The sequence below is a fragment of the Bos grunniens genome, chromosome 21, assembly GCF_055505025.1.
Source record: "Bos grunniens cultivar Pamir isolate PY7600 chromosome 21, Bosgru_T2T1.0, whole genome shotgun sequence".
In the NCBI taxonomy this organism is placed as follows: Eukaryota; Metazoa; Chordata; class Mammalia; order Artiodactyla; family Bovidae; genus Bos; species Bos grunniens.
The window spans coordinates 22,691,859-22,708,147 of NC_141185.1; the positions used below are offsets into that span (position 1 = coordinate 22,691,859).

General features: G+C 39.0%; 1 protein-coding gene across 1 annotated transcript in view; it reads right to left on the reverse strand.

The window, feature by feature from the left end:
• Positions 1-16,289, reverse strand: part of TTC6 (tetratricopeptide repeat domain 6) — a 215,175-nt gene that overhangs the window by 131,694 nt on the left and 67,192 nt on the right. The window contains exon 3 of the mRNA XM_086363463.1: positions 2,068-2,160. Coding sequence (XP_086219589.1) covers positions 2,068-2,160 — 93 coding nt within the window. The remainder of the gene's footprint in view (positions 1-2,067; positions 2,161-16,289) is intronic.

A 16,289-nucleotide genomic window follows, 5' to 3' on the forward strand; every position in this document is an offset into this window, starting at 1 on the left:
TCACTGGTGAAAAGGTTTAAAAAAGTCCTTCCATAAAACGACAGGATAGACACACAAAAGGTAATATGTCTTATGGGCTTATACTGTCTACCTCTGCCAAACTCACTCATTTTATGTTCCATAACTTTTGGAACTGCTCATCACTCCCTTGCTTTTCACTCTTTCTGCTCCTGGCTTTCTCAGCATGCATTCCCAGGATCTGGCTGGGGAGACTGAACACATGAAGGTGCCACCCTCCAAAATAGAAAACGGAGAAGAAAAGCTTGAGGGGCAATGGTCATCCCCCAGCTGCAACTGACCGTCTCAGGACTCTGCCTCACCTACCCACAAAACTATTACTGATCTGATCACTGCCCTGTGATCCGCCCTATTGTAGCACGTATCATCCTATAGTATATGCATTAAGTAACCATCGTAACTGTCGACACATAGCAGCATTATCTCATACAATTTTCATCTTCACCTCAACTCCATTAAGTAGGAACTGTCCACAACCCCATTGTATGGATGAAGAAATGGGCATAATGAAGTTAAGTAACCTGCCCAAGGCCATAATGAGAGTAAGTCTAAGGGATAGGTAGAATGAATAGATAGAGTTCTGTTCTCTGATACAGAGCAGGAACCCCAAAAACGTGTTAGGAATTAAAGGTACCATAGAGGAGCTTTTTTTTTTTTTCTCTAACCATGGCTAGGTATCAAACTTAAAAGATAAAGAAGTGGTAAACTTAATAAAAGCTAAAGAAAAGATAAACTTAAAAGATCTAAACAAGTGGTAAGCTTCCTCTTAAAAAACCGGTGGCCAGGAGAGGTCCAGAGATTGCTTATAAATGTCAAAGCTGAGGGTATGGTTCCTACAGAATTACAAAACAATTGATATTTTTGTTTAAACCTTTCTTTTAACAATCAAGATGGTGTATAAGCTAGGTATCTGAAACTAGCCTTTTTCACAGCTTCCTTCAAAATGGAATAATATTTTCTCTTACTTTACAAGAATATTCACTGAATGGTATTATGTCAAGTTTATTCTATGAGTGAATGTTTCTAATTTTCTGAACCTAAGTGATCTTGCAGTTTCAGTTTACTATTTACCTGTTACAAGCTTACAGGTCTGATATCTACCTGTAAATGGTGTCACCTAGAGGCAGCCACCCTAAATGTCAGTTTTAAGCCCATAGCATATGTGGTAAGGCTCCAGAATGGATTTATCCACATTCTAGTGCCACACATGCTGGGTATTGAGACACACGAAGAGACTACGAAGGGGAAAAGTGCAGGATCTCCACCCAGAAGGGTCTCCAACTCTAGTAGTCAACCTCTTGCGGTATCTCTAAAGTTATAAGATCCATGGTTTTTGTGAAAAGATTCAGTACATTTTCTAAACATGATATATCATCCAAAAAATAACTGTGATCTGAATTTTTATGTATGTAGAATCATATTTTCAGGAACTAAAGGAGCTTGTTATCTAATGATATCATTTTATGAATCCTTTGTAAAAGACTGATCATCGTGCCATTGTTTATTTCATGTAAATATGGGTTTCTATACACAGGGAGACATTTCCCATTCACAGGGAATATGTTCCAGATTCCTTTGAGTCCCATAAATATTTTGCCGGTGATGGATGAAAAGAACATTCTACTTCTGAAACAAACTTCTATCACCACGTGTCTGTCTTTCTCTACAAAATGCTCCCCTTATCAGTGCTCTTCACAATTCTTCCACCTAAATAAAGAATAAGGGGATGCTTTCTTAAAAACTAAAAACTTATAATTTCTCCAGCTACTTTATAGATATAAATGTGTTCAGAGCAGAAGAACTGTTAAAAATCTTTTCTTTCTGAAGAGTTTTGAGCCTTAGCAGAGAATATCTGTGATAGGCAAAAATGGTGAGTCAAAATAGCCAAGACTCCCCATATGGTATTAGATTAGATGTGTTTATAGTTAAACACGCCTCTAAAATAAATCAGAGGAGATTTTTTTTTAACTCTCTAGATAAAACATTAAAGCAACAGAAGCAGACTATTACTTTAAAATAGGTGAAGAGGACTTTTATTAAACACATTACCATTTGAGTTTCCTTAATACTTATCTGTGGTCCTTGCTCTGCTTGCATTTGAGGTGATTTCTGCCAGTACATTTTTCCCATTAAAGAAATATCCTTGAAGGAGGAAAAGAAAATAATTAAAATAATGTCAATTTTTAAATTTTATTTATTTTTTAATTGAAGGATAATTGCTTTACAGAATTTTGTTGTTTTCTGTCAAACCTCAACATGAATCAATCATACCTATAGCCCCTCCTTTTTGAACCTCCCTCCCATCTCCCTCCCCATCTCACCCACCCCTCTAGGTTGATACAGAGCCCTTGTTTGAGTTTACAGCAAATTCCCATTGGCTACCTATTTTACATTTGGTAATGTAAGTTAACAATGTCAGTTTTAAAGATCACTGAGGCATATTATTCAGTGCAATTAAATGCCAGTCAGTATAACGCAGTAAATGAGAAGACAAAACCAAAGACACAGTAAAAATATTTTGTCTATCATTTCAATGTAAGACTTTTTAAATTACTGACCTCTATAGATATATCATCAGGCTTCATATAACAATTAGGTAATATTAAATCAGATATTATAAATCACTGCTCTTAAATGGCTGCACAAGAAATTTAAAATCAAAAGTAAAATTTAACCTAACCAAGAACAAGAAGGAATATAAATATACTTTAAATGTTAATGGGTAGAACTCCTAGTGCCATTTTCATCATTACTAATGCTCACTGCTATGATATACCCCCAACTCAGCTGAAGTGCTAAGAAACAGCACCCCATAGTGTCTAACAGTGAACAGGAATGAAGAGACCCAGCTTCTGCCCAAACTGCAAAGTCACACACCAGAAAGCAGCAGGCAAGTTATCTTGTTTCCCTTTACCTCAGTTTTATCACCTTAAAATGGACATTCCTGACTTTTTAAGGCCCCTTTCTCCTCTGGACTTTTAGTAATGTCAGTAGCAAAATCTGAACATTCTTTGTACTTTACAATGCTGCTTTTCTACCTTTCCTTTGCTTCCTTAGAAAGATGCAACTGAGGTTACTGGCTTATACATCTGCCCTCTTGTCATAAATAACTATAAAACTGGACAAAATATAAGGACAATTCTTTTACGGTTGGACAACAGGAAATGCAAGACTATAATGGCTAAGAGAATGGAAACAAAAAACATTATGAGCTAAATCACCCCACATTTCTGCCTCACACAATTTTCAGACCACAACACAAGGAGAGAGAAATCACACAGAACCCAGGAACCTCACTGAGTTGCAGAGACAGAAATTAGAGAAGGAAGACAGAGAGGGTAGAATTCGTAGGACACAGAATGGGGAGGAGGGAGCTGCACAGATAAACAGCTCCAGAAATCTGCAATAGAATCCTTGAGTCTTTGGCTGAATATCAATCTGCTCAGGAAAATGGTGAAACCCACGAGGCCAAACAAATAAAAACTGCCAGGGGAAAAAAAAGTAATCGCCAAAAAGATGACGTCATAATTCCCAGACTTCACACAGTGCTCACTCAGTCGTGTCCAACTCTTTGCAACCCCATGGACTAGCCTGCCAGGCTCCTCGGTCCGTGGGATTTTCCAGGCAAGAATACTGGAGTAGGTTGCCATTTCCTTCTCCAGGGGATCTCCCCAACTCAAGGATCTAACCCAGATCTCCCACACTGCAGGCAGACTCTTTACTGTCTGAGTCATCAGGGAAAGATAGAGCTAAGCTGTGTCCAACTCTTGTGATCCCATGAACTGTAGCCTACCAGGCTCCTCTGTCCATGGGATTCTCCAGGCAAGAATACTAGAGTGGGCTGCCTCCACACAATGCTAGGAATCATCAGATCTCCCATTAGACATTCTGAATATATGGTACATTCATTACAAACCTCAGACGGATCATGTATTAGCCCTAGAGTAAAAACTTCTTTGGACATAAAAAAAATCTTAAATACTTTAAAAGATCAAACTGATCTTCAAGTAGCTTAACTGCCTAACAGAGCAAACTCCAGATGTTTTTAAAGGAAAACGACAAAATCCAGTACTCTATAATGGAAAATTCACCATGTTCAACACCTAATCAAAAGTTACTACTTATATGAAGAAGCATGAATAGGTAACATATAACCAGAAGAAAAATAAACAGAAAAAGACCCAGAAATGACAGAGACATTGAAATTAAGAGGTAAGAATCTTGAAACTTCTAATATAAATATTATAAATTTTCAAAGACGTAAATATAATGAGGAGCAAATATAGGCTAAAGACAGAATCAAACGGAATGACTAGATAAAATGTCCACTACCTGCGACAAAATTTTCACTGAGTGGCATGAAAACCAGAGAAAACATTGCAGAAGAAAAGATCAGTTAATGTGAAGACACAGCAAAAGAAGTCACACAAAGTAAATCACTGAGAGAAATAAAAACCAAAACAAAATTAACAAAACACTCACACTAACGTATATTTAATTAGAGTCACAGAAAGCAGAATATGAAGAGAGCAGAAAATATTTGTATAAAAAATAGCCAGATTTTTAAGCCCCCAGTACAAAAAGTTCTATCAACTGTAAGCAAAAATATACAACAAACACATTATCATAAAAATGAAAAAAAAGTAATAAACAAAAAAATCTTAGAAGCATCCAAAGACACATTAATTACAAAGACACAAAGAATTATGGCAACTAATTCCCAGGAGGCTCAGTGGTAAAGAATCCACCTGCCAATGCAGGAGATGCAAGAGACACTGATTCAATCCCTGAATCAAGTAGATTCCCTGGAAGAGGGTATGGCAACCCACTCCAGTGCTCTTGCCTGGAAAATTCCATGAACAAAGGAGCCTGGTGGGCTACCGTCCAGGGGGTTGCAAAGAACCAAACACAACTCAGTATACAGGCAGACAGACAGAATTACCACAAAGTAACACTGCAGGCTTCTTGTCAGAACAGTGTAAGACAGAAGACAAGGAAGCAACATATTTAGAGCACTGGTACAGAAGAACTGTACAAAAAAGATCTTCACGACCCAGATAATCACGATGGTGTGATCACTCACCTAGAGCCAGACATCCTGGAATGTGAAGTCAAGTGGGCCTTAGAAAGCATCACTACGAACAAAGCTAGTGGAGGTGATGGAATTCCAGTTGAGCTATTCCAAATCCTGAAAGATGATGCTGTGAAAGTGCTGCACTCAATATGCCAGCAAATTGGGAAAACTCAGCAGTGGCCACTGGACTGGAAAAGGTCAGTTTTCATTTCAATCCCAAAGAAAGGCAATGCCAAAGAATGCTCAAACTCCCGCACAATTGCACTCATCTCACATGCTAGTAAACTAAAGCTCAAAATTCTCCAAGCCAGGCTTCAGCAATATGTGAACCGTGAACTTCCAGATGTTCAAGCTGGTTTTAGAAAAGGCAGAGGAACCAGAGATCAAATTGCCAACATCCGCTGGATCATGGAACAAGCAAGAGACTTCCAGAAAAACATCTATTTCTGCTTTATTGACTACGCCAAAGCCTTTGACTGTGTGGATCACAGTAAACTGTGGAAAATTCTGAAAGAGATGGGAATACCAGACCACCTGATCTGCCTCTTGAGAAATTTGTATGCAGGTCAGGAAGCAACAGTTAGAACTGGACATAGAACAACAGACTGGTTCCAAATAGGAAAAGGAGTTCGTCCAGGCTGTATATTGTCACCCTGTTTATTTAACTTATATGCAGAGTACATCATGAGAAACGCTGGACTGGAAGAAACACAAACTGGAATCAAGATTGCCGGGAGAAATATTAATAACCTCAAATATGCAGATGACACCACCCTTATGGCAGGAAGTGAAAAGGAACTCAAAAGCCTCTTGATGAAAGTGAAAGTGGAGAGTGAAAAAGTTGGCTTAAAGCTCAACATTTAGAAAACGAAGATCATGGCATCCGGTCCCACCACTTCATGGGAAATAGATGGGGAAACAGTGGAAACAGTGTCAGACTTTATTTTTGGGGGCTCCAAAATCACTGCAGATGGTGACTGCAGCCATGAAATTAAAAGACTCTTAATCCTTGGAAGGAAAGTTATGACCAACCTAGACAGCATATTGAAAAGCAGAGACATGACTTTGCCAACAAAGGTTCGTCTAGTCAAGGCTATGGTTTTTCCTGTGGTCATGTATGGATGTGAGAGTTGGACTGTGAAGAAGGCTGAGCACCAAAGAATTGATGCTTTTGAACTACGGTGCTGGAGAAAACTCTTGAGAGTCCCTTGGACTGCAAGGAGATCCAACCAGTCCATTCTGAAGGAGATCAGCCCTGGGATTTCTTTGGAAGGAATGATGTTAAAGCTGAAACTCCAGTACTTTGGCCACCTCATGCGAAGAGTTGACTCATTGGAAAAGACTCTGATGCTGGGAGGGATTGGGGGCAGGAGGAGAAGGGGACGACAGAGGATGAGATGGCTGGATGGCATCACTGACTTGATGGACATGAGTCTCAGTGAACTCTGGGAGTTTGTGATGGACAGGGAGGCCTGGCATGCTGCGATTCATGGGGTCGCAAAGAGTCGCACACGACTGAGCGACTGATCTGATCTGATCTGACTGAAAGAAAACAACCGTCCACACGGAATTCCATATCCAGCTAAAATATCTTTTAAAACTGAAGGTGGAATACTTTTGTAGCAATCAAAAGGTGAAAAGTTTGATTGCCATCAAAGCTGCATTACAAGAAATGTTAAAGGAAATTCTTCAAGCAGAAGGAGCAAAACTTGAATGCATACAGTGAAAATAAATTATAAAATGATTTTAAAAGTGGGTAAATAAAAAATATACCCTCCCATTTTGAAGTTTTTAAAATATAATAGACTATTTAAAAATGATACATTTTGAGATTTATAACATACATAGAAGTGAAGTATGCACTAATGAGATAACAATAATAGGAGAGGGGAAAAAGAAGTATACATCTCTAAGTTTCTTATACTATACACTATTTAGTGGAATAAGCTAGATATAGTTATTGTAAATCCCATGCTGCTGCTGCTGCTGAGTCACTTCAGTCATGTCCAACTCTGTGCGACCCCACAGATGGCAGCCCACCAGGCTCCTCCATCCCTGGGATTCTCCAGGCAAGAATACTGGAGTGGGTTGCCATTTCCTTCTCCAATGCATGCATGCACGCTAAGTCGCTTCAGTCATGTCTGACTCTGTGCAACTCCATGGACAGCAGCCCACCAGGCTCCTCTGTCCACAGGACTCTCCAGGCAAGAACACTGGAGTGGGTTGCCATTTCCTGCTCTGGTAAATCCCATAGCATCCACTAAAAGAATAAAACAAAAAGGTAAGTAAACTAACAGTATGAAATAGCATGAAAGGCTTTAAAAAAAAAAAAAGAAGGCAGGTAAAGTAGAAAAGGGGGGCAAACAACAAATGCAAAAAATAGAAACCAAATAGCAAGATATAAATATCTTTATAATTTATACATATAAAGTTTTTAAAAACATATAATTTATATATATAATGTATATAAGATATAAATATCAATAATGACTGGTGGCTCAATACCAAAGAATCCGCCCGCAATGCAGGACACATGGGTTCGATCCCTGGATCAGGAAGGTCCACTAGAGAAGAAAATGGCAACCTACTTCATTTTTCTTGCCTGGAGAATCCATGGACACAGTAGCCTGGTGGGCTACAGTCCATGGGGTTACAAAGAGTTGGACACGACTTAGCGACTAACACTTTCATTTCAATAATTGCATGTAAATGGTGCTAAATAGTCCAATTAAAAGACAAAGACTGTCACATTGCAGAAAAAACAAGATCCTACTTTATGATTGCTATGGGAAACCTACTTTAAGTATAAAGACACAGGTTAAAGGCAAAAGGATGAAGAAAAATAAAACATGAAAATACCAAGATAAAACAGAACTGATTATATTAACATCAGACAAAGCAGACTTCAAAACAAGAAGTATTAGAAAGAAAAATAGGGTTACTGCATCATAAAAAAAAAAGAGAACCAAGTCCCTCAGAAAACATAATAGTATGCACTGATGACAAAGCTTCAAAGGGCATAAAACAAAAACTAAAAGAATTCAAAACAGAAATTAAAAAAACATACTATTACAGTTAGAAATTTCAAACAAAGACTATGTGGCTCCAGAGACTACATTTTTTTTTAATTTAATAACTAAACAGTCAATTTGAAATATGAACAACTACAAAAAATTCTTCACAACCTTTTAAGTTTATAAAGACATCATTAAAATATAAAAACATGACAACAACAGACACCAAATTCAGGATACCATTCCCATCTGAGGTGGAAGAGAATTACTGGAAAGAGATACATAAGGGAGTGCTACTTTACTTGCAATTTTCTATTTATTTAAACAATCTGAAGTAAATGTGGTAAAAATAAATAAATTTTGAAAAATCTGAGTGTTTAGTATTTATTCTACAATTAAAATATTTCCTGATAAAAAAAGAAATCTCTCAACATATTTAATGTAGGTAGCATAAAAATGTCAAAGATGGATAAAAACATCTTACTAAAGAAACCTACAGCTTGCATCACTTGTAAACATAAATGCAAAAATCCCAATGAAAATATTTGCAAATCAAACTAATCAGCATATTGAGAAACAAGGCATCTTGGCAAGGGATATTTGTACATCAATATTCATAGTAACACTATTCACAATCACCAAAAAGTAGAAACAAGCTGAATGTCTATAAATAGAATGGAATACTTTTCAGCCAAAAAAAGAAGCGACATACTAACATATGTCACAACACAAATGAACGTCAAAACTATTATGCTAATTGAAAGACAACAGACACAAAAGGTCATATATTTCATGATTCCATTTATATGAAACATCCAGAAGAGGTAAATCCACTGAGTCAGAAAACCAACGTGTGGCTGCCAGGCGCTGGAGGGAGGGCAATTGATGGGGAGTGACTGCTTAATGTGTGTGGTATATATCCTTTGGGGATAATGAAATATTTTGGAACCAGATGTGGGTGATAGTTACTCAACATTGTAAATATACTGATGCCACTGAACTGTATACTTCAAGATGGTTTATTTTACGTCAATTTCACCTCAGTGTAAAAAAAAAAAATGGGATTGGGTTTGATGAGCACTTGAAAATATTCCCTGCTTCTTTGACACTTCCTAATATAGCAATAAAATTTATACCTGATAGTTCTAAAACACTGTCCAATGACAAAAGAACTTCTTTTGTCTGTACTGTAGTAAATTCATAGAAATAAAGACCACATTTGACATTTTTTTAAAGACATGTAATATAAAAATAATGATTTATTAATATCAATTTTGTTAGATCTAAATTTCAGTAACATAAACTGATGTGGAGGTAACAGATAAGAGTTACTATCATGGTAGCCTCAAGTGACAATCCCATGGGATAAGCTGGTTGAGCACACATGCTTTGAAGTCAAAAGTTGCTTCAAGTCTTAATTCAGACACCTTAGGGCAGACTTGAATGAGTTACTTAATCTCTCCAGGCCTTGGTTTTGCAAAATGGAGATAATAATAGTGCATACCTCTTATGTTTATCCTTAGGAATAAAAGAAATAATACATGAAAACAAAAAATATCGTATATGTAATCATACCTATTACTGTTAGCATTGAAATTAAAAAAAAAATTCCAGATCTGAAATAAACATAAAATTATAAGAAATAATTTAACCAAATTACTGAGCATTGAAGAGGACATGACTATATGACTAGAAACCCTGAAAGAATCTATTGCAAAAGTATTAGAAATCATATTATTTAAACATAAAATCAATTCACAAAAACAAATTTAGAAAATGAGAAAAGGAAAAAAACCACAAAAAGCAACAAAAATACAAACTACCAAAACAGTGCCTTAACAAATGTGAGGAAAACTAAAAAAGTGAGATATAAAAATTGCCTTGAATCAGAAATTTTGAATGTAGGACTAAAAAGAAAAGCAAAGATAATTTTTTAAAGAAATACGATTAGTGTTTTGCCTAAAAGTGTTTATTTGTTGCTCAGTCGCATCTGACTCTTTGTGACCCCACGGACTGCACCCCGCCAGGCTCCTCTGTCCCTGGGATTTTTCAAGCAAGAATACTGCAGTGGGTTGCCATTTCCTTCTCCAGGGGATCTCCTCGACCCAGGGATCAAACTTGGGTTTCCAGCACTGCAGGTGGATTCTTTACCAACTGAGCCATCAGGGAAGCCCCTTTTACCTAAGAGCAGTATTAATTCCATTTTGTCTCTCCAACTGAGTCAGAAACTATAACAACTAGCATTGTTCTTCATTTTACACAAGGTCTGGCACAGTGTTGAACAAATGCTTTTAAAACTTGAGGACTTATAAAGCTGTGAGCAGTCCAGTTTCACAATCCTAGATATATTTTTCATGTGTTTCTCAGAGCAGTTTCTACCTGTGGTGTCAAACTTAGAACCCAAAACGTCAGAGCTGGAAGGAACCTGAAAGATGAATAAAGTCTGAAGGAAGCCCACATGTCACAGGCACTGAAACCAGAGATTTGCGTGTTCAAAACAAACAGACCTAACCTGCTTCCAGCAGAGGAACCAGCAACAGAAGCAGGAGTGTTCCGCTGGCCTGTTAGGCAGGCCCAGGAGTTTTTCAGTCATCTTTAAAAAAGTGATGGGAAGAGCAACTTCCCCCTACCCTTCCTCACGCAATCCAGCTGTCCCCAAATGACGCTGGCCGCCAAGATGGAGGCTGAAAGTGTGTTTCTCCCACATATCCATTTATGGTTTCATCAGCACTTATTCAAGGTGCACTGCCTTTAAATAACTTACTATGAAGTTCAAGTTTCAGAAAGAAGGAAAGAAAAGACATTTTCATGGCCCTAAGCAAATACCTGTCCACACAGGTTATTTTCTTGAGAAACTGCCTTGATTTGCATTGACTTTCTCTTGCTTCCCGCAGGCAAAACCCTGCTGGCATTGGCCTGCAGAGTCCTGCTCACAGGCACAAGAATGTGCCAGAGCTGCTTTGCACTCGTTCTTAACCACATTTTTTTTTTAATTAAACAGTTTATGGGATTGTTCTGGATGGCTGACCCCTGTATTCAGTAAACTGTCACTTCTAAAAAATATGATTAAAAAAAAAAAAGAACCTGAATGGCAGCCATATAAGTATAAATATCAAAAACATTCATAGTACCATATGCAAATCTTATTACAAACAGACTCTGATATCCCATGTCCAAGATGGTCCCCAGTGATTTCCATCTGCTGGTAATCATGCCCTTGAGAAGTTGTCCTCCTCAGTAAATACGGCAGACTTGTATCCTTAATAAGCTACAGCGGAAATGACAGTATGTGGCTATGTCATAAAAGATACTGCAAGTCCAACCTTGTTCTCTCTTAGAATACTTGCTCTAGGGGAAGCCAGATGCCATGTCACGAGGACACTCAAGCTGTCCTACGGTGAGGTCCACACGGTAAGGAACTGAGGTCTCCTGGCAGCAGCCTGCACCAAACTGCCAGTCTTGTGTCTGAGGCATCCTGGTACCAGATCCTTTAGTCCCCAACAATCAAGGCTTCAAATGGCAGCCCCCAACAAGGTCTTTGGGCTTCCCAGGTGGCACGAGTGGTAAAGAACACGCCTGCCACCGCAGGAGACATAAGAGACGCACGTTCAATCCCTGGGTCGGGAAGATCCCCTGGAAGAGGGTATGGCAACCCACTCCAGTGTTCTTGCCTGGAGAACCCCATGGACAGAGAAGCCTGGCGGGTTACAGTCCATAGGGTCGCAAAGAATCGGACACGACTGAAGTGACTTAGCACGTGTGCACGTGCACACACACACACACACACACACACACAGAGTAAGACCTTGACCACAATCCCGTGACCTCGAGTCAGAGTCATCTAGCTAAGCTGCTCCTGACCCACAGAAACTATGTGAAACAATGCATATTCATTGTTTTAAACTGCTAAATTGTGAGGTGATTTGTTACAAAGAAATAACTTTAAAAGCCACTAAAGGTTAAATTCTAATTCTTCAGATATTTCATGGCAGTTCCTAGAGGACCCAAGACTTCAAGAGCTCAAAGCAATTACCATTCCTATTTAGGTAATAATATGTTTTCTTTCCTATATCTATAATTACATAATTTTTCTTAGCTCTTTTAAAAGATATATACTGCTTAAGAAAGTCCAATAAAAAGGTAAGTATTTTGTGCTAGGTCTTTACAAAAAGTACGTGCATTCGCAATATATACTGGGTGATACTTAATATGCCTTTCTTTGTCCCACATAATTATCCTGTACGTCACGAAATATTATCATCTGACATTTCATTACCTATATCAGCAACTTTAAAAGACACATGCTAAGCACCATTGCTATAGTATTTGAAAACTACAGTTACAGACTTAGAGAGCTTACTTGAAGCAGGATACACCAAGAACATGGTTCTTTGTCCTATTACTAGGCAAAGCCAAGGAAGGAAATTCTGTAAGTCCCCTAAGAAACATAAATCTATAAGTAATAAAAACCCAAACTGTCTTTATTTTAGGCAATGTATAGTCTTTCTTAGTTCAGATGAAGAATGACTAATATCATCCGTAAAGGAGAATCAATAATCCAACTTCTGTTATATATTCCCCAAACCAAATTCAAACTCCTCCAAACTTTTCTCACATGGATCTAGGAGTGGAAATGATTCAGCAGAGTCCATAAGTATATTCTTAAAGCCTTCTAATATCACTGATATTAATAACATAAATTCTTCAATAATAAAATTCAGGTCTCCAAGTGTAAGCGTATTTTTATTTACAACATTTGACAAATATGTATTTATAGTTAACTCTTAAGTCTGAGAACTATGTGATGTAAGGGATAAAAAGACAAAATATAAATAATCTTGCCTCCAGGTCATTTAGCATTCATTTGATCCATCCTACTAAAAACAGAAAGACAAGTAAGACTTGATTCCAATCACTTAGGTATTCACAGCCTAGACAGATAAATTTAATGGTATGTACGTAAATAACAATAATATATGCCATAAGATAGGTAGAAAGTAAATTTGTACCATGGAGTTAGGGCAAGGAGGGGACAGATTAAATATTTTTAGAATAGAAGGCAGTGTTTCCTTAAAATAGGCATGAGAGAAAGGTAGGATCTAAATGTATCTTGGGAATACAAAGGGCATTTAGTGTGGAAAAATACTCTTTGGGCAGATTTTTGGGTCCTTTCTCTTCCCCAAGGGGCAGGCACACACATGCCACTTACTAAAGATAAGCAGGGTGAGGACAGAGGCTATATTCACACTGGCTCCTTCACTTCCTACCCGCCATGTCTATTTTCAAGGGATGGGAATAAGTCTTTTGGCTGTGTGCTCACTTGATTCTCTAAAATGGCTTTCCTGATAGCCGGATTTCAATTCAAAAGCAAAATCATTCTATTCATCTGGTTTATATGAAGTTGTTAGAACATGTACCACATTATCTACATTCTTACTTTCCCTCCTCCCACTTTGCGAATTTTAGGAGCAAGGAAGTTCATCTGTTGGGGAAAGCAAGGAGCTTACTCAAGTCATCAAGTGATTCAATCAACATTCTCAGTCAGAAGCATCAAAAACAGGCTCTTGTCATATAAGAGGCACTGGGAGACAGGCAAGACTCAGAATCAGTGGGAGAAGGACCAAAGGAGTCACAGGATCAAGAAGCAAGAAATATCATAATAGTGTTTTAGCAAGAATAGACTTGTCAGCCTTCCTCATGACACAATGGCTCAGAATGAACCTTTACCACTTGTGCCACTACTTGGCACAAGCAATGATGGGCCAATTCCAAGCCCAGAGCTCAAGAGGTCCTGCATTTTACTGTCTTGAGCTTCTGCTGTCACTGTGAGAAAAGCATGCCTGGTCAAACCAATGGGTTCAGGGTGAAAACATGCATGGATATGCCTGCTATACATGTTAGTCCCAAAAGGGAAACCCAGGGGCAGAGCTGCTCCAGTTAAAGCCTCCCGTTGACCCACTGATACATGAACAATTGGACTTGCAGACCCATATGCAAGTTCAGATCAGATCAAATAACTCCAGCCAAGAGATGTGAGAGCTATAATAATACTGTCATAAGCCACTAGATTCGGAGAGCTGCTGTTACACAGCATTAGCTGACTGATACATCTGGTGATTGACATTAGATTGCAAGAGAAAAGTATGAGGCTAATAAGGTTAAATCATGAAGCACCCTCTAGGTTATCTACACTTTGGAGTTGGGCCCTATCCTGTGATCAGTAGGAATCCAGCCAAATTTTTGTGAGAAATAACACAATAACACCTATCTGGTAAATAAACTTCAGTGAGGGTAAGAACTGGCAGTTGGTCCTGAAGATGTTGAAAGGATTCACATGAAAGCTGATGAGGGCCTAACTTAAGCTACAGTCAGTGGAAATAAGAAGATTTAAAAGAATATTCTCTTTAAATTCTCATTCTTGGGACTCTCCTGGTGGTCCAGTGGTTAAGAATCTGTCTTCCAATGCAGGGGATGCAGAATCAATCCCTGGTTGGGAAACTAAGATCCCACACGCTGCAGGGTAACTAAACCCAACTAGAGAGGCCACATCCTACAACTACTGAGCCCACACACTCTATAGAGTCCACGCTCTGCAACAAGAGAAACCCAAGTGCTACAACTTGAGAAGCCCCCAAGTGCCCCAGCTAGAGAGGGCCGGTGTGCCACCATGAAGACCCAACAACAAAATTCGAAAAAAAAAAATTCTCATTCTCCATTCCTTAAGGATATCCTCACAGATCAAAGGAAAATATTAATAAAAAAAATAACCCTCACCTTTTTGAAATACAGGGAGGCTACCTTGAGTCTAAATGGAATTCAGATATGTTTGGACATGCCTGGCAAAGTCTTATGAACAGACTTCCCAAAATCTCATCTGCATGAATATGGAGTCACTTGTGGGAAAAAATAAAAAACCCAGAGAATGAAAAAGCTAAGGCATGATCAGCAGAATCCCACAAGAAAGCCTTTGTCTTCTGAGAGGAGTGACACTTCTGTCTCAAATCTGTCTCCTGGTTCAATCCAACAGAACTCATGTCTGATTCATAGTAGGTATATGACTGGGGAGCATGGGTGTTGTAAGTAAAGAGTAAAAGAATTAACACGTCTTTCTAAAGGATGAAAAAGACCTATTCCCCCTGCTCTAACCAGGGCTAACATGTCTGGTGGACTCAGCAGATACAGTGCCGGGGGCCTGTGATATTTTGAAGACCTACAAAAATGTTTTCATTTTAATTTCTTTTACAATCAGATGAAAATGATACATATAAGAATGAATGTGTAATAATGAATCCAGCCTGAATTCTATTTCTTTTTTATACCAACAGAGTCAAATAATGTAATCTTCAAATATTTTTTGTAATACAAGGACTCCAAAGGCAAAAGTACCTTGGGCCCACTGCTAAGTCACTTCAGTCGTGTCTGACTCTGTGCGACCCCATAGACAGTGGCCCACCAGGCTCCCCTGTCCCTGAGATTCTCCAGGCAAGAACACTGGAGTGGGTTGCCATTTCCTTCTCCAATGCATGAAAGGGAAAAGTGAAAGTGAAGTCGCTCAGTCGTGTCCAACTCTTCGTGACCCCATGGTCTGCAGCCTACCAGGCTCCTCTGTCTATGGGATTTTCCAGGCAAGAGTACTGGAGTGGGGTACCATTGCCTTCTCCAGCCTTGGGCCCACAAAAGTCATAAATGCAATCCTGGGACCAGTACAGTATAACCTGAGCGCTCTGAGAGCCCTGAGCTGCGGTGGATGCCACCAGGATGGGAGCTGGGCAAGTGCCCGCCTCCACCTACTCCCTCAGAGGACATGAGCAGAAAATGACAAGGCTGGAGACAGAGAGGGGTTTTAGCAGATTGAGATCAAATGAGTCTGGGGGTATCTTTCTTTATTTCCCCTCCCTTCTCTCCTAAGGGAACCTCTGCCCAGATAAGGCATCCCACAGGCCACATGATAAGAGAGCAACAGCCTGAGAGGAGCAGGAAAACTGCTAGGTGTGGTGACAGGCCCTGGAGAATTTAGACATGTGGAAATAAACTTTAAATCAACTTTCAACTTTTTACAAAGCAGGATCTTGGGCTTCCCTGGTAGCTCAGTGGTAAAGAATCCTTCTGCCACTGCAGGAGACACGGGTTCAATCCCTGATCCAGGAAGATCCCGCATGCCGTGGAGCAACTAAGCCCATGCA